The 17,800-nt window shown below is 28.8% G+C and overlaps 7 protein-coding genes across 11 annotated transcripts; 3 read left to right on the forward strand and 4 right to left on the reverse strand.

The window, feature by feature from the left end:
* The first annotated feature begins 231 nt into the window (after window positions 1-231).
* On the forward strand, window positions 232-4,685 carry LOC142645400 (uncharacterized). The gene is made up of 3 exons (XM_075821523.1): window positions 232-894; window positions 978-3,036; window positions 3,803-4,685. Exons 1-2 carry the CDS (start codon window positions 361-363, stop codon window positions 1,836-1,838), a joined length of 1,395 nt encoding a protein of 464 aa, XP_075677638.1. The 5' UTR covers window positions 232-360; the 3' UTR covers window positions 1,839-3,036; window positions 3,803-4,685.
* Window positions 856-2,807, reverse strand: LOC142645401 (uncharacterized). Of its 4 annotated transcripts, none has more exons than XR_012846540.1 (4): window positions 2,679-2,807; window positions 1,540-2,593; window positions 1,439-1,472; window positions 856-1,375 (listed from the first exon to the last, which is right to left on the reverse strand). XR_012846540.1 is itself a non-coding variant. In XM_075821525.1 (2 exons), the coding sequence occupies exons 1-2, from the start codon at window positions 2,769-2,771 to the stop codon at window positions 1,862-1,864; spliced, it is 825 nt and encodes a 274-aa protein (XP_075677640.1). In that variant the 5' UTR covers window positions 2,772-2,807; the 3' UTR covers window positions 856-1,861. The 4 variants fall into 4 exon arrangements, 1 of the variants encoding a protein (XP_075677640.1); XR_012846539.1 differs by having other exon boundaries at window positions 856-1,028; window positions 1,087-1,472; XR_012846538.1 differs by having other exon boundaries at window positions 856-1,472.
* Window positions 4,443-5,813, forward strand: LOC113799104 (CD151 antigen-like). The gene is made up of 4 exons (XM_027349690.2): window positions 4,443-4,767; window positions 4,837-5,034; window positions 5,116-5,190; window positions 5,256-5,813. Exons 1-4 carry the CDS (start codon window positions 4,702-4,704, stop codon window positions 5,604-5,606), a joined length of 690 nt encoding a protein of 229 aa, XP_027205491.1. The 5' UTR covers window positions 4,443-4,701; the 3' UTR covers window positions 5,607-5,813.
* LOC113799101 (ribosome biogenesis protein BRX1 homolog) lies at window positions 5,784-7,226 on the reverse strand. 2 transcript variants are annotated; one of them, XM_027349686.2, is made up of 3 exons: window positions 7,035-7,226; window positions 6,725-6,960; window positions 5,784-6,641 (listed from the first exon to the last, which is right to left on the reverse strand). In XM_027349686.2, exons 2-3 carry the CDS (start codon window positions 6,953-6,955, stop codon window positions 5,811-5,813), a joined length of 1,062 nt encoding a protein of 353 aa, XP_027205487.2. In that variant the 5' UTR covers window positions 6,956-6,960; window positions 7,035-7,226; the 3' UTR covers window positions 5,784-5,810. The 2 variants fall into 2 exon arrangements, with proteins under 2 accessions (XP_027205487.2, XP_027205486.2); XM_027349685.2 differs by lacking the exon at window positions 7,035-7,226 and having other exon boundaries at window positions 6,725-7,028.
* Window positions 7,227-8,056: 830 nt separating this feature from the next.
* On the forward strand, window positions 8,057-10,188 carry LOC142645399 (guanine nucleotide-binding protein G(q) subunit alpha-like). The gene is made up of 2 exons (XM_075821522.1): window positions 8,057-8,829; window positions 8,903-10,188. Exons 1-2 carry the CDS (start codon window positions 8,493-8,495, stop codon window positions 10,123-10,125), a joined length of 1,560 nt encoding a protein of 519 aa, XP_075677637.1. The 5' UTR covers window positions 8,057-8,492; the 3' UTR covers window positions 10,126-10,188.
* An 83-nt stretch (window positions 10,189-10,271) lies between these two features.
* On the reverse strand, window positions 10,272-15,516 carry LOC113789123 (uncharacterized). The gene is made up of 4 exons (XM_075821519.1): window positions 12,633-15,516; window positions 12,422-12,565; window positions 11,592-12,319; window positions 10,272-11,535 (listed from the first exon to the last, which is right to left on the reverse strand). Exons 1-4 carry the CDS (start codon window positions 13,090-13,092, stop codon window positions 10,660-10,662), a joined length of 2,208 nt encoding a protein of 735 aa, XP_075677634.1. The 5' UTR covers window positions 13,093-15,516; the 3' UTR covers window positions 10,272-10,659.
* A 673-nt stretch (window positions 15,517-16,189) lies between these two features.
* LOC113789104 (5'-deoxynucleotidase HDDC2-like) lies at window positions 16,190-17,659 on the reverse strand. The gene is made up of 2 exons (XM_027338593.2): window positions 17,011-17,659; window positions 16,190-16,944 (listed from the first exon to the last, which is right to left on the reverse strand). Exons 1-2 carry the CDS (start codon window positions 17,657-17,659, stop codon window positions 16,502-16,504), a joined length of 1,092 nt encoding a protein of 363 aa, XP_027194394.2. The 3' UTR covers window positions 16,190-16,501.
* Between the last annotated feature and the right edge of the window lie 141 nt (window positions 17,660-17,800).

The raw sequence follows: 17,800 nt of genomic DNA on the forward strand, positions 1-17,800 counted from the left end.
TCAAATTTCAAAATGTTTTTTTTTTCATTTGAAAACACTCTCACCACACCAACAACGGGTTAAATCTTTATAATTCCATTTAACATATTACATCCTTTCACTATGTTGTTGTTGTTGTTTATATGCGCACAAATATAATTTTCTAAATAAAATTTTAAAGAAAAAAAAAATTTAAAAATCTTGTTTTTTTTCACTCGAATTTTTGCAAATTTTTATTTATTTTTATTTAATGAAATTAACGAAAATTTTAACCCGAATCGTTGTTTTGTTTGTTTCCTCGAATATAAAATCCGTTGAATTTTTTGATCATTTCAAAATTGTTGAAAAGGAGTAAGAAAAAACGAAAAACGAAGTTTCGAAATGGAAAAGATGCAAAATGCTAACAAGGAAGTACAACCACAACAACAACAACAACCACCAAAGCAACAACAACAACAACAGCAGCAGCAACAACAACCAAAATCAAAATCATCATCATCATCATCAACATCATCAACACCGAAAATAATAAATGATGAACCAAGTTTACGTTTAAATATAAAAATAAATTCATTAGCATCTGGTCAACCATCATTAACAATAACACCATCATTAATAAGAACAAAATCTAGATCATCAATATCAAGCTTAAATTCAAGTGAACGTTTGTTTCCATTACCAAGAAAATTTTATATTGGTAAACATCGTCGTCATCGTCATCATCATAATCATAATAATAATAATTATCAACAAAGATCATCATTTACAACACATAAACAACAACAACAAGATGATTATGATGATTATAATGATGATGATGATAATGAACATTTTAATTGGATTGATTATGGTAATATGAAACCAAAAGAAATTGAAGCAATTAAATCATTTTGTTGTAATCAATCGATTTTGTTGGTAAGTTTGTTGTCAATAGTAGTGTTATTGACCTTTGAAAGTTGATCAATATTCTTTCTCATTTCACCACCATCAACCAAAAGATACTTGCATTGATAATATTTGTATTATGGCATGCAGCATTTTATGATAATCTAAATGATTTAGATAGACAAACAATTGAATTTTGGTTTACCGATCTAAATAATTTACCAAATAAATATATTGATCAATATTTAAAGGAATATCGTTTTTCAACACGAAAGATAAAAATTTTCGATTCATGGATTATAACCAATGTTCTATTAAGTTTAATGATATTTATAACCGGTATGATTGCAATGTGTTTTCGTAGCCATAATAATAGCCGTAATGCAATGAAAATTTATCGTTGGATTGTAATACCATTATTATTAATATTTATAATATCATTATTTGTATTTACATATTTTCTTTTCAAATATTGGATTCTGTTTGCAAGTGGTTCGGCCATTAAATTTATCTATGAAAATTATAATAATAATCAACATTATTATCGTTGGTTAATGGTTTACGTTCATCATACAAATCAATGGCTAAATTGTTGTGATTGGTATTATCTATTGGAAGAATATGAACAAAATAATCAATCAAATCAAAATTTCGGTCATACAAATGATTCAATACCATTATCATGTTGTAAACAATTAAAACAATATGATCATTCACTACATTCGGTCGGTTATTTTTTTAATCATCAATTTAATTTAACAATTATAAATAATAAAAATTATAATTATAATGATACATTATTGAAAGGAACGGATTTTGATTCATGGTGTGCAACGAAAAGAATTCTGTCAACATTCGAACGACAATGTGCATTATCACCGATTATTGTTATAATGATCATCTTATTAATCATTATACAATCGATTGTTATAATCGATATTAGTCGTCTAATATCGATTAGTTTTTATTTGTAAAAAGTTTTTTTAAAAGTTTTTTTTTAATATAAATATTTTCGACAATAAATACGAAAAACAAGATGTACAATAATAAATTGTAATAAAAAATTAATAATTAAATATGTTGTAAACAGATATGGCAGTAATACGTAATAATAAGATTGATTACATGGTAATTTTAATTTAGATTTTATATAATCTAAATTTGATGATGACATTGAACAAAATGATAATCGATTTGCATTCCAACTTTTAATTTTTGCCTGATCCAATGTTTTACAACATGTTATTGGTATTTGTTTCCAAAAAAAATGTTTTTCCGGTCGATTAAAACCACAACAATTCAATAGATGTTGTATCATTTGTAACCAATATGATACATGTGAACTTCTACTATTATGACCAATGATTGCATAACCTATTGATGTTACAAAACGACGTTGTAGATAAAATTGTTCAGTTAATATATTATTAATCAAAATGATTGTTATCGTTATCGATATTATTGAACAAAATTGATGTAATAATTCAAATGAACGATATTGAAAATAGGCAAACAGGCCAATAAAACCGATTGTAATATAAAATAATGATAAGGTTATAATTTGATTGAATAATTGATAAATATGAAAATTTTCTAATGATGATTCTTTGTAAAACATTTCAATTGCTTTTTGTGGATCATTCATTAGAAATTCAAATGTTTGAATCGAATGTACTGTTATTGTATATTTTGAAACCAGTGTTGATGATAATAAAATGAAATGAATTATCTGTGAGAGAGGGGAAAGTGGAGAAGGAAGAAAAACAAAATCAAATTAATGAAATAGGAATATTCTGTCAAACAAACAAACAAACCATCCATATTGAATTGGCAACCATAATATTTTTACGTTGAAAAATATTTCGTTGTAGATTACGACAAAATTTTCTATTTAATTGTAATCTCATTTCGTAAATCAAAGAAAAAAAATGATTGAATTTTTCTTTTGAATTCAAAATCAAAATTCAATCAAAGTTTTTTCCATTAAGAAAAATTCTGAACAAAATTCATTAAAGAATTCGAATTCGAATTCTATTTCCACTTGTTGGTACCATTTGTTATCTAAATAGGTTTTTCTGTTCCAAAACAAAAAAACAAAACACCAAAATATGATTCATATCTTAAAAATGTTGTTGTTGTTAAGATTGTAAAACTTAAATCGCAATAATTAAAGTGATGATATCATCATGATGATGCTCTATATTTTTTTCTTATCTAATTTAATTTACCTGTCATTAAAAACCATAAAATATGACTAATTCCAAAACTCAATGTCGATTAATGTTCTATTTTCACACACATGTGTGTCGAAAACAAACAAACAAAGATTCGAATAACGATCGAAATAGACGCCTGGATCGAATGTTTGTTTTGTTTTGGTTGTTGATGTAACGCCTTATGTCAAACACAACCACCACCATCAACGGAGGAAACAATCATATCAGCAAAAAGCAAAAAGCAAAATTTTGTTTGTTTTTCTCGACTTTGCAAAACAACAACAACGAAAAAAAACCCTTTTTTTGCTATATGATTGATGTGGATGCTGACGATGAAACGCCCGCAAATTAATCAAAAAATGTTTTTTGAATATTTTTAAATTTCCTAAATTTTTTTTGCTTTTGTTTGGATCTCATTAATCATCATCATCATCATGATTGTCATGGCTATTAATTGCAAATTGATTGTAACAAAAAAACAAAAAACAAACGAAACGAACGAATGTCAAACACTCAATGTTACTACGACAACTTTTGATTGATTTGATTTGATTCGATTGATTGAAACAATCCAAACCAATTGAATAATTTTTTTTGTGGAGATTTTTAACATATTTCTCGTCACAAAAATTTCATTGATTTCAACAAGAAAAAATTGTTATTATTATCACCTAAAATAATCGAAAAACAATGATTACAGTTTTTTCTTTCTTTCTTTCCAGGGAGAAACTTCTTGGTTACTTGACACAAAAATTGAAACAACAAAATGATTACCAAACAATGGTGGTGGCGGTTGTTACCAACCAATCAACAATGACTAACCAACCATATCTAAATACGTCATTTTCGATCGAGAAGAAAAAAAAACAAACAAACAACCGAAATCAAAAATGATGAAACATCTCATGTATATGTGGATGATGATGTCGATGGCTACAAATGATAAGAACATTAAACAACAACAACAATAACCGAAATAGAAACTCAATCCATATCTACAAATCCCTCTCTGTCTCTCTTCGACTACATTGAAACGCCTTCTCAAAGATTAAAATCGTAAATGAAAATTGAAATTGCGTTTTCAACAACAACAACAAGAACAAGAAAAAGAAGAAAAAAAACGTTGTATAATATTCACTTTATGTATGTGTGTTTTATCGCGACAAACACAAACAGACATAGAGATGTAATAATGATAATATCTGTTACCTGATAACAACAACGAAAAATAAGCAATTTTTTTTGTTCCCTTCCGTACATCTTCTTTCTCCATATTTAATATCGATAAAAGTGAGTGAGCAAGCAGAAAAACAGAAAAAACATCATCATCATCATTGAAGTGAAATCTTCTCCTCTAAGCTCCTCTCAAAGTGAATTTAGCTACAAAAACGTTTTAATCCTCTCTTGCAGATTTGAAATATAAAAATAAAAATATTGTCAACAATAACGACGACAACAACAACATCATAGTCAATAATTGTTTGACGACGACGACACTCGCCTACATTCATCATAATAATCATAATCATCATCATTAGTGTTTTTACTACTGAACTGATCACTTATTGAATCAATTTTAATTTCATAAATTCAAAGTGACAAACAGCAAACAACAGAAAAAATGGCTCAAACTTGTGGTTCAAGTATAATCAAATTGGCCTTGATCATTGTCAATTGTGTTTTTTTGGTAAATTTGTGTTTTTTGTTGTTGAAGAAATTTTTCATTTCTTTTAACGAAATTTTTTTTTGTATTTAGGTTCTAGGGGGTGTTGTAACCTATGTTGGTTATCATTTAACCGATCTAAGTAATAAAGCTGATGGTGCATTCAATTTGGCCGATATTAATTTTAAATCAATATCATGGGTAATATTAGCTGTCGGTATTGTTATCATATTGATTGCTGCATTAGGTTTTTTTGGTTCTTGTTGTGAAATTTCGGCAATGTTAAATTTGGTAAATTAATTTTTGATTGTAATTTTCTTTATCAAAATTATTAATCAATATTTTTAATTTGATCCAAAATCATCAAAATAGTATGGATTTTTATTGATTGCATTGATTGCTGCCGAAATATATGTTGTGGTTCGTTCGATTAAATCCAATGATAATGTAAGTTTTTCTACAAAAAAAAAAAAAATAGCTCAATTTTTTTTTTAATAATCATCCCATTTTAGATTGATGATAAAATCAAAAATGGAATCCTTAAGGCAATCAACGAAATGAATAACAATACTAAAACAACAGTAGTTTTACAAGAAATTCAATCCAAATTAAAATGTTGTGGTTGGAATGGTAGCCAAGATTATAAAGATGGTGTATTGGCAAGTTGTTGTGGTAAATGGAATGAAGGTAATGATCCAAATGAATTATGTCCAGCTGGAGCAAGAATGGAAGATGGTTGTAAATCAAAATTCGAAAATCTTACCGGTTATCTTGGTAGTTCAACAGCAACCGGTATTATTGCTATTCTTGTACAATTGGTATTAATATTTGCAGCATGTTGTTTGGCAAGAGATGCTCGTTAAATGATCAATATTTTTCAACAAAAAAAAACTTTCTTCGTTAACTTGTTTTTCTCAAACAAAAAACCAACCATATTTGATTCCTGATAAACAAAACAAATATTTGATTCTAACATTCATTCATTAATTAACACATTTGTTCATTGTTTCTTTAAAATTTTAATTTGCAAAAAAAAAAAATCATCATTAAAAAAAATTTTATCATCATTATTTTTTACGTTGAAAAATAGCTTTTTCCGGACCGATTGCATCTTCCGGCCGAATAGTTTCAAAAACATCATCATATTGATCAAGATCGGCATATGTTTCATGATTAGCCGGTTTAATTAATTGTCGTTGTTGTTTTGATTCTAACCGTTGACGATATTTATCGGCAGCAGCCTGTTTAATTAAAATACGATGTTTATTTGGCGAAATATAATGTGGATTTGAATAAAGTACACGTCCCATAAATGATCCATCAAATATTTTGATTAAATTCAAACAAAATCTTGGTCCAATTTCAGCTAATGATCCTTTTTCATCTAAAATTTGATAATTACGAAACCAAATACGATGATCAAGTAAAGTGAATGTAAATACATGATCAAAAAATGGTTGACTTTTTGGATGTGATTTTGGTGTGCCGAAAATCTGTGTAAATAATTCACGTAACAATGTCAAATATGGTTCGGATTCAAATTTTGGATCGAATGATAAAAATGGCCGTGATGATTTTAAACAATTACCAGTCATTCGCAATTCTTCCATTGTATGAATATTTTCGACAAGAAATTTTGCCGTAGGACCATTCGGTATATTTGCAAACCACATATATAAATCTTTACGTTTACGATTTTCAAAAAATATACATTTGTTACAATTACGTATTTCACATATTTCATTCAAAACTAAATTCGGATCTTTTGTTTCCATTTTTGGTTCGGATTTTGAATGTGGCATTAATGCTTTCAAATTGTTCATTAAATGACGATCACGATATGTAATACCACGTGATGCAAGTACTAAAACACGTTGTTTGTTTATCCATTTGGTATTCTAATATTTTTTTTGTTTCAATGAAAGAAATGGAAAAAAGTAATCAATTAATTGAGTAAAAGGATTGAAAATAATCAACATACTAATGATAATGGTATATCATCGGATTGTCGAACAGGTTCCAAAACTATAGCATCATTGCTATTATCGTTGTTGTTGTTGTTGTTGATGGAATCATTTTTTTCGGTTCGAAATTTTTGTTGCTTTTTTTTCGCCACTTTATTCTTTATGATACGACCATTATTTTTACTTTTCGTTTTATTATTTTGATTATTATCTGGTGATGGAAAAATTTTTCGTTCGAGTTTGGCCATGTTTTCTATAAAAAATAAAAAAAAAAGATTCTTTTAAAAATCAAATTATCAAATGCGACAACAGAGAAAAAAAACACACGTGTTAAACACTGTTGGCACACAATGATGATCAACAATGTGGCAATAGTCGTTTTGAATTTTAAAATTTTGATAATTTTTTCTTTGCAATCCAATATTGTTGTTGTTGCATTTTGGATTGCAAAATTTAGATCTTGGTCCAGTATTTTTCAACATTGACATGGCCAATAATAATAACATGATGATATTTTTGTTGGAAAAAAAATTCAATGAAAAACGTTCGATTCGAATTCGTAGAAAGATTGAGCAAAAAAACATTTTGATCTTTGTTTTTATATCAAAAAAAAAAAAAATCTTCGGAAAATCTTCTTTGCTATTTGAATCGATCACAAAGTTGCAATCTTTTAAAGAAATCTAATTGATTTTCTGTTTTTGCAAACATTCTTTGTTTATAAAACTCAAAAAAATTCATTGATTATGTCGAAAACAATCGGTTTGTTTATCCGGAAATTTTCCGTTTTCTTGTTCTTTTCGTTTTCAATTTCTTTCATCCAGACGCTAAATGGTGTGTGGCAAGTCAATAACAGAAAAATTCATTTTAAAGTTTGAAATTTTAAACCAGATTTAGCGATTCAATTCATTGATGAAAATCACAAGATTGACGGCTGCTTTTTTTCAAACACAAACAAATCGATTGCACTTTAAAGAAGAAAAAAAAACATCAATTTCAATTTCAAATGTCTAATAATTCACATTTCAAAATGTTAAATTTCCGATCAAACATTTGTTTAGGTCATCGTCTGATGTTGTTGTTGTTTTTGATCTATTTTTGAAACAAAAAATCAATTATGACGACGTACACTTTGATTTCTTTCCCCTTGTATATTCTATTTCTATTTTTAGACAAAAAAAAACTTGGGAAATTTTTTTTCCCTCGTAAAAAAAAAATTCATTCGATTATATGGGGGAATCAGGAAAACAAAAAAATGTTTACAATCGATTCTTTCCCATCGATATTATTCATCATCACTATCGAATCTCCATTTTTTTCTTCTTATTCGAATCAATTTGCAACAAAAACAAAAAAAAATTGTTTATTTTTGATTTTATGATTTTGATCTGTCAAAATGTTTGACTATTGATTTGTTCGAGTGATCAAAAACCATCAGAATCAACCGAGGAAAAAACTAATCTAATCCTGAAATTTTATGACATTCAAAAATTGGGTTCATAAAAAATTGTTATTATTTTATCACAAGTTTTGCCCAATTTCAATATGTTACGACGACGATTCTACGACGGAAAAAAAAAGACTATCATAAAAATGTTGAAAATAATAATAATAATCGCGATAATGAAAACAAACAAACAAAGTAAAAAATGTTATAAAATTCTGATCATGATCAGCGATGATTATAGATAAAGTATTGGTTGGTTGGTTGGTTTTTTTCTGGCCATCATCATTCATCGATTGGCAACCAAATGATTTGGTTGAATTCCGGAAAAAAATTCTCGAAGAATGTACAGAATGTTTTTACAACAATTTTTTGCTCGAATTTCTCCTATAACCGCTGATAATGATAATGATGATGATGATAAAAATAATGATTTTCGTCGTTCATCATCAAATTCGAATGTATTATCCATTACAAATACAAATGATAATAATAATCAACAACAACAACAACATTATTCTCGACAATTTTTATTAAATCGTTTAAATTCATATTGTTTACTATCGGAAGAGCGACGTTTACAACGTAAAATTAATCAAAAAATTGAACATGAACTACGTAAAGAAAAACGTATGTTACGTAGAAATTTAAAATTATTATTACTTGGTACCGGTGAATCGGGTAAGTTTACTCAAATTTCAAATGTAAATTTTCATTTTCATTTTTTTTTTTTTTGAAATTTTTGTAAAAACAGGCAAAAGTACATTCATTCGACAGATGCGTATTATACACGAGCATGGTTATGAAACTGTAGCCGAACGTATGGAATATGTATCGAAAATTCATCAAAATCTTCTAACAACAATCTTAACGATTAATCATGCAATGCAATTATTAAATATTCAATATGAAGATTCGAAAATTATTGATGATTTAAAAAAATCTTTATCAGGAACATATAATTATAATTATGTTGAAACATGGCATCAATGGTTGAATAATAATTCATCGAATCGAAATCGTTTGGAAAATAATATCAATGTTAATGATAATGATGATGTGGATGAAAATAGTCGACGATTACAAAGTCTTCGATCATATCAATTGATTATACAAATGATACAAAATCGTTTACCATCCCAATTACTGGATCTGTTTAATCGATTTTGGAATGATCCTGGTGTTGGCCGATGTTTACAGAAACGTAATCAATATGATTTACTTGATTCATCCACCTATTATATGGAACGTTTGAATGAAATCCTAAGCGATTCATATGTACCAACTGTTCAAGATATTCTACATGTACGAATTCCAACCAATGGTATAAATGAATATAATTTTGAAATTGATTCAGTAAATTTTATGTTAGTTGATGTTGGTGGACAACGTACCGAACGAAGAAAATGGATACATTGTTTTGAATCAGTAACGACAATCATTTATATTGTTGCATTAAGTGAATTTGATCAGATATTTTGGGAACCAACTGCGGCAGCTAATTTCAATTGGTTACATCATCAACAACATCGATATTTGAACGACGATCAAGGTAGAGCCACCATTAAAGATTGGCAAAAACCGATAAATAAATTGGCTGAAAGTAAAGCATTATTCAAAACAATCATACAATCACGATGGTTTCGTGATACATCAGTGGTTTTATTTCTAAATAAATATGATTTATTTGAAGAGAAAATTCTTTATGGTCCGAATCGTTTGGAAGATTTTTTCCCCACTTATTCGACTGTAAAAATTTTCAATGAAGAAGATAATCTAAATGTTCGAAATGTTGAAATAGCTGCCGATTTTATATTACGAATGTTTTATGAACAAGATTCTGAACAATTTCGTCGTCATGTTGTTTATACACATTTTACCTGTGCCACTGATACTGGTAATATAAAAATTGTATTTCAAGCTGTTAAAAATACAATTATGGAACAATTATTATCAAAAGAGATACAAATTTTTTAATGTATTTTTTTGAAATTGAAATTTTGAAAAAAAAAATTGTAATCAATAATCAATATCGATAGATGGCATTCAAGTTTGTGGAATGTGTTTGTGTATGCAAAATGGATTGACCATTTTTGGTGGAAATTATCAACAAAAACATCGACTTCGAGATAAAAACAAAAAATTTCTTGTTTTTAATCAAAAATTATTATTATGCAAACAACAGAACAAAACGACAACAACAAAAAAAAAAGTATTGAAAATCTACAAAATTAAAAAACAAAAATGAGTGAAAAAAGATAGAGCAAAGTTTGTTTGTTTTCTTCCGGTGATGTATCAAGAAAAATATTATGTCAAATTTTTCATTTTGAGTAATTTAAAGAGAAAAATATTAGCCAAAAAGATCATCTATTCTGAATCTCTATCTCGTTTGTGTGTGTGACAGAATTTTGGTTTCATTTAAGAAAAAACGTTCGAAATCGATAAGGTTTATAATTCATTTTTTTTTTTGGTTGAGAGTATTTTCTGTTTCCTTGATTCGAATCAAAAAATTCAATTCAAATGTGTTATATGATTATTATTATCCAAATCTAATGTGGAAAACAATTGTTGTTGTTGATTGTTGTTATTATTCGAATATGTATCATCCGTATTATTATTATTCATTATCATTTCGATAATTGGTGTATCCAATGCTGTATTGTTGGTGGTGTTGTTGTTCATATTCTGATGAAGAATATTCAATTTCAATTTATTTCGATTCACTGTTGATAAGGAATCAATCATTCCTGTATTATTTGTTGTTGTTGTTTGATTATTAATACCATTCATCAAAATATTCGAACCATTATTATTATTATTGGTTATATCATTAAAACTATCGGATAAATTTAATGATAAACCAGATGATGTATCCATCATTAATGAAAGCATTGTATTCGAATTAAAATCTAAATCTGGTATTAATTCTGATGAATCAATATCAAGTGAATCAAAACGTTCCATAACTTCATTTGGTATTTCTTGTTGTTGATTCTGTTGTTGATTCGTTGCTGTTGTTGATGGTGAATGATTTGGTGATGATAAATATGATCCTTGTGATGGATTTGGTGATGATCTTTGTTGTTGTTGTTGATGATATTGAGTTGATGATTGTTGATGAATAATTGATGGTGATTGTCTTGATTGATTTACACCACCACCATTATTATTGACCATAGCTGCTGCTGCTGTTGCCAATGCATAGGCCATTGATGATGATTGTTGTTGTTGTTGATGATGTAGATGATGATGAATTATCGGTGTTGATTCATATGATGAATTTGATGGTGATGAGGTATATCCTGATAATGGTATTATTTGATTTGGATCATATTGATATTGAGATTGTTGTTGTTGTTGTTGTGATGGACTCATCGATGAATCAGACTAAAAAAAAGAATAAGATTAGATGGTTATTATCCCTTTCTTATTATCTTATTTACCATAACATATTGTGGTGATGATGAATGTTGAATAAATTGAAATTGTTGTTCGTTTGTTGTTGATGATGAATTTACATTGTTGTTATTATTATTGATAGTCGTCGTCGAATATAATGATGAGGAATTACGAGGTGATGAACCACTTGTAATCGATTGTATCGGAACTGGTGACATTTCTCTTTTGATTAGAATTTGACCAGCATTTTGAGTCGATGTTGTTGTTGCAGTTGCTAATGATAATTTTGATGATGATGATGATGGTTGATGTTGTGGTGATGATGATTGTTGTTGTTGTTGTTGCCTGGAAGCTAATTGAATATATTCTTGTAAAAGATCATAATTTTCTTCTTTTAAACGTTTATGTCGTTTTCTAACTAAACCATCTGGATCTAATTCTCTTGGTGTAATTTGAAATGATCGTGGTAATGATAAACAACCATCGGATGGTCGTCGTAATTGTATATTAACCGTAACTGGTTGTGAAATTGTTTCATCAAAATATTTTGGTGTACGTAATGAAATGGCAACCTGTTTATGAACATCATTGGCTAAAAAATCACCATATGCTTCCCATATTATTCCAGATTGTTGTTGTTGATTTTCTTGTACAAATCTAACTTGTATATCATCTTTGGCAACACGATCACATAATAATATTATTTCTTTACCACCAGTACATGGTGCTGAATAATGTGATAATTTTACAATAATTAATTCAGCCATTGCTTCTGTAAAATGTTTACAAAACAAATAAAAAAACAGAACAAACGGTAAGTTTAGTTTTTTGTTGAAATATTTGAAAGTTTAAAAGAAACAAACAATTCGCTTACTTTTATCATAAATAGCATCGGAAACAACTGGTGGTAATTGTACAGTAAATTTTCCTTTTTCCGGTCCTTCAATAAATACCTGAAAACATAATCGTAAACAATTGAGATCTATTGATGATGCTTGTGTTCGATGTGCAAATCCAGCTGAAAATTTAAAGAAAAAAAAATTATTGATCATCATCAGTGACAAAATAAGAGGAAAAGAACTTACTTCGAAATGGATCAACTTTAATCATTTCTCTTAATTTTAAACTTTCTTCAATTTTATTTCTTTTAACACATTGTATACCTAATGATGTAAATGTACATATCATATCGGGATTATTATCAATAACCAATGTACAGACACCTTTTTTACATCCTTCTTTACCCACAAGATTATGTGGATGTGGACGATATGGTGATTCTTTTGTAACACAAGAAACAACAACAACAGCTTTTCCTTGATAATTGAAAACTTTTATCGTCGGAAATGTTTTGTTTTCCGGTGTTGCATTAACACCGGGTATTGAACCAGCCGATCTACCTTCACATTCATAACGAAATCGAATTGCACATTTAGCTGGTTGTTCAACAATTCGAACGAATGGTTTTATTGTTGTTGATGAACATCCATTCGAATTTGAATTTATCGTTGTTGTTGCTGTTGTCGAAGATGATGATGTTGCCATCTTTGAATATTTTTTTTTTTCGCTGCTAATTATTTTGCAGGAAAACACTATTGTTGAGCGATCGAGATTATTCAACCAAACAAACAAACAAACAGAAAAACAAACAACAAAATCACCAACGCCAACAGGATGATGGATATGAAAAAAAAAGCTATCCGCTTTTTGTTTTGTTTTGTTTTTTTTGATTTTTGCAAATGGCGAAATCTGATGATGATTGTTTAGGTACAATAAACACACACACACGACGAACAGAAACACTGGTGCACTATACAAAACCAAACAAAAAATTACATCATTTTTTTCGTCGTTTGGTTGGTTGGTTGAATAATGTTGTTGTTTGCTCAAAGAATTTCTTCTTTATCAGATAAATTTCGGTTGAAATTTTTTTGAAGAATTTTTTTCATTAATCAATTAAGAAACAAAAAAACAAAATAAACAAACTAAAAAAATGATTAAGAGAAAATTTGTTGTTTGTTTGTTTTGTTTTGTTTTTCAGTTGATGAAAACCTAAAGAAATTGATGATGATGATTATCTCTACGATGTTCGTAGTGGTAGTGGTGGTTGGTGGTTAGTTTTTCGTTTTCGAACGTTTTTGTTTTCGAATGTTTTCTCCGTTGTCAAATGGATTGGGTGATGATCGAAAGCAATCAATTTTTCATTTACAATTTACCATTTGGCTGAATCAGCCAACCTCTTTGTTGAACACAACAACAATAATAATTTGATCATCAATTATCTTCTCTCTCTCTCTCTCTCTCTCTTTTGGTGGATTTTGAAGATAAAAAAAAAATCAAAAAAACACATACACAGAGACGAAGAGAAAGTATGTTCATATCACTAATGATGATGATAATGAGAAATAAGATGCGGCCACGACGACGACGACGATGATGATGTTTCCATTTCTTTATTGATTTCTCTCTCTTGATGTTCAGTTGTCATTTTTTACTTTACAAAACATATCAAGTATATTGCACCATGTTACATCCAAAAATTTTTGTTGTTGTTGTTGTCCACTTTTGTTTTCACATATATATAGAGAGAGAGAGAGAGAGAGAAACAAATCGTCGCAGTTGAAGAATTCGCATTTTTTGGATTCACTTAATAATGAAGAAACAATCATCGATGGATAGTGGTCCATTAATTAACCATTGATGTTTTCATTGAGATAATTTTTAAAAGAAAAGGAAATCTTTTTGGAATCAATTGAGAAAAATCAATTCTTTGGAATCAAAGTGATGATAATACTTTTCAGCAAAAACCAAAAATCAAAAAACAGAATTTGGATGGCTCACAAATTCAGTGATCGAGTAATGGATGGCCAAAAAACAAAAAAAAAAAAAACTTGTTTGTTTGATTTAAAAGGTGTACAGAGAGGTAGATGTTGTTGCGGATGATGATTATTTTAATGATGCTTCAGGTATGGAAGCATAAAACCACACACACACACAATTTAAACTCAAACTCAACACACACAAAACACAAATTGCTCAAATCGAACATCAAATACGAAAAAAAAAGATAATGGAAATCTTGAACGAACGAACGAAGAGGAAAAAATCTTGACTTTCAACTTTTTTCTTCTTCGTTACCACATCAGTCATACCACTTCAATTTATTCGCTGAATCCAAAAAGAGAGATTCAGACTTTTAACAACAACAAAGATAACAGCATTCAATAATAATGAAGAGAGCGTGTTTACCTCGATTATCTCATCATTGCAAAAATGGGAATCATTTGGTTGACTGGCTGGCTGGCTTCTTCTTCTTCGGTTGATGATAATGATGATGACAGCAGTAATTTTATTCGATCAAATCAATCAAAAAACAAATTAGAAAAAGAACAGTGTTGAGCTGGTTGGTTGATTGGGTGACGAAAAACATTGTAGAATTGAAAAAATTGACACACATTTAAATATTCTATTTTTGGTTTGAATAAAAAAAAAAAAAGTTACATCGTTGCTCAAGGATTATTTTTACCTTTTTTTGTTTTTGTTTTCGTTTGTTTATCGATTGATTGATATATTTTCTTGAATGAAATACGATTGGGATTTTTTTTCCTCACTCTCTCTCTCTGTTTTCACACTTATCATTTCATTTTAAGACGATGAAAGAATGAGTAATACATTGTTGGATCAATGAAACATAGTGGTGGTTTAGTTACATGAAACATTCATTCATTTTTATATAGCAATTTTGCTATACAGAGACTGGAACAACAAATGAGACACAATGTTTTGGAACAATGTTTTTTTGTGCTGGAACACTGAACAATTTGACTTGACTCAAACATTCGAAAAACAGAAAATATGAATTCCATTCGAATTACGTTTTGAAGAAAGGAAATATACACACACAAACACAATGAGAGAAAAAAAACTTCACCAGAAACGAAAACTGGACGATATTATCATTGCGAGGAAAAAGGGGGAAAGTATGGGGGGTGAAGAATGATAATCATTCATTCATTCATTCATTCAACGATGATTATATAATGACAGAAAAAAAAACAAACAACAAAAATAACGGCAACCAAAAACCAAAACAAAACGAAAAAATTAAACTTTCTCTTTCACTATATATGAAAATGAATGGCAAAAAAGAATCATTCGATTTTAAATATCAAAGTTGAATGATTATATCGTGTATGCACGAAAAGTGACGACAAAATTTTAGTGGTCATTTTTTTCTGATGGCAATGTGCGCGCGCGATCCATCCATGGTTGAACCATTAACATTTTGAAAAAAAAGAAGAAATTTCCATTTCGTCATTATTTTTGGTTATTGATTGATTGATTGATTGTGGATCATCATCATCATCATCCGGTTATCGTCATTGTCATTAATCAACAGCATTTCATCATCGATATACAATCTTTTTGGTTGCTGGAAAGATGAAAACGTTGTTTGTAACCCTGCAACAAACAAACAAACAACAACAACGAACAAAAAGGTTATCTGGGGAGGGGAAAAAACCTCCTATATAACCAGAGCTTCACGCAGACAAATGGACATCGCTATCAAGAGAGAGATGCAATGCGATAAATGAAATTGCGAATACTTAACTAAAAAAAAAAGCGGCCAAAAAGATTCAAATTAAATTAGTCAAATTTGCGAAAAAAGATTGCAATTTTTTTAATTATTATTACGTTCAGTTTCGTACAAAAAACAAACAAACGAAAAAAAGAAAGGGGTATGATTATGATTATCAATGAATTGGTTAATTTTAGAAAACTAAACAAAATGTAAAAATGTGATTTTTTTGTATATATATCAGGCTATGTAATTGCAAAATTGTAAAAGTGTTGTGTGTGTGTGTTTCATATTTTGAGAATTGAAAAAAAAAAACAAAAAAACAGAAAGAAGAAAAGAAAATTGCCTAAACGACGACAGAGGAAATTTGAGGTATTATTTGTTATTATTCTGATCGCTGTTTATAATGTTCATCATTTGTTGTTGCGTTAAACCATTTGGATAAACATTTGTAAATATATCAACAGGAAGATTATCTTGTTGTGCGGCAATCAATGCTTCAGCAGCAGCTTTATGATTATTAATATCGGCAACAATTTCTTCAATCCAAAAACGATCACGTTCCCGACATAAACGTTCAACCATTTTTCGTAATAATGGATGATGAACATGTTCCAATGCAATTTGAAAAAATTTATCAAAACGTATTATACGTTTTTGTTGATTAAAATATTCTTGTCGTTCATATTGAAATGCTTGTAAACAAATATCAAAACGATCTAATTCTTTTACAATTAATGATTCAGGTGATTTATGTGATTCATATTCACGATATAATTCAATTAAACGTTTTGATTGTTTCGGTGGTAATAATGATGCTATTTTTGAAAAAAATAAATAAAGAAAGTAAGAAATAATTTTACCAATCAATCAAACAAACTAACCTAATTTTTCCATTGCAATCAATTCATTACGATGTTTTTCATCCGCATCAATACCATCCATTGGTGTTATATCACCAACAATACATTCAGCCATATCATGTATCAATGATAATTGTATCATTTTACCAGCATTTAGTTTGGTTGTCGATTTTGTTGGTTCCATTGAATTATCGTTGTTGTTGTTGTTGTTGGAATTGGTCGAATTAGTCGAATCATCACCATCATCGAACAACATTGACATTATAGCCATTCGATACATATGGCCGGCAATTGGTTCAGGATTTTTTATACAACGATTATTCAATATCCAACCACGACGTGGAAGTGTTTTTAAACGACCAGTTAAACATAAAAATTCAATCAATCGATCCGATTGAGTATCATCATCAGTAGCTGTAGCAACATCTACATCACAACCATTATTACAATCCATCGATTCGTTTGGCCGATCTTGAGATGAATTTCCACCATCATCATAATCATCATTATCAATAGAAAAATTATTATTATTATTTTGAAATTTTGTCGATTCTTGACTACTTTTATATTCGGCAATAATATCTTCGAATGTACTGTTAATACCATCATCAATTTTGCTTGGTGGTTCGGTTGTTATCGATGATACGGAACGTACAGAACGTTGAGACATTTTTTACGTTAAAATTTTCCAAATTCGGACAAACAGTTTCAAACCTTATGAGACGAGGATGTGTCGTTGTCGTTGAGTCTCACTAAAATGAATAGAAGAAGAAAAAAGAAAATCAAACAGAGTTTTTATAAATCACATTTT

The sequence above is a fragment of the Dermatophagoides pteronyssinus genome, unplaced genomic scaffold, assembly GCF_027571235.1.
Source record: "Dermatophagoides pteronyssinus isolate colony J.1.1.1.1 unplaced genomic scaffold, Derpt_VIB-CSIC_2022.12 sq0011, whole genome shotgun sequence".
NCBI lineage: Eukaryota > Metazoa > Arthropoda > Arachnida > Sarcoptiformes > Pyroglyphidae > Dermatophagoides > Dermatophagoides pteronyssinus.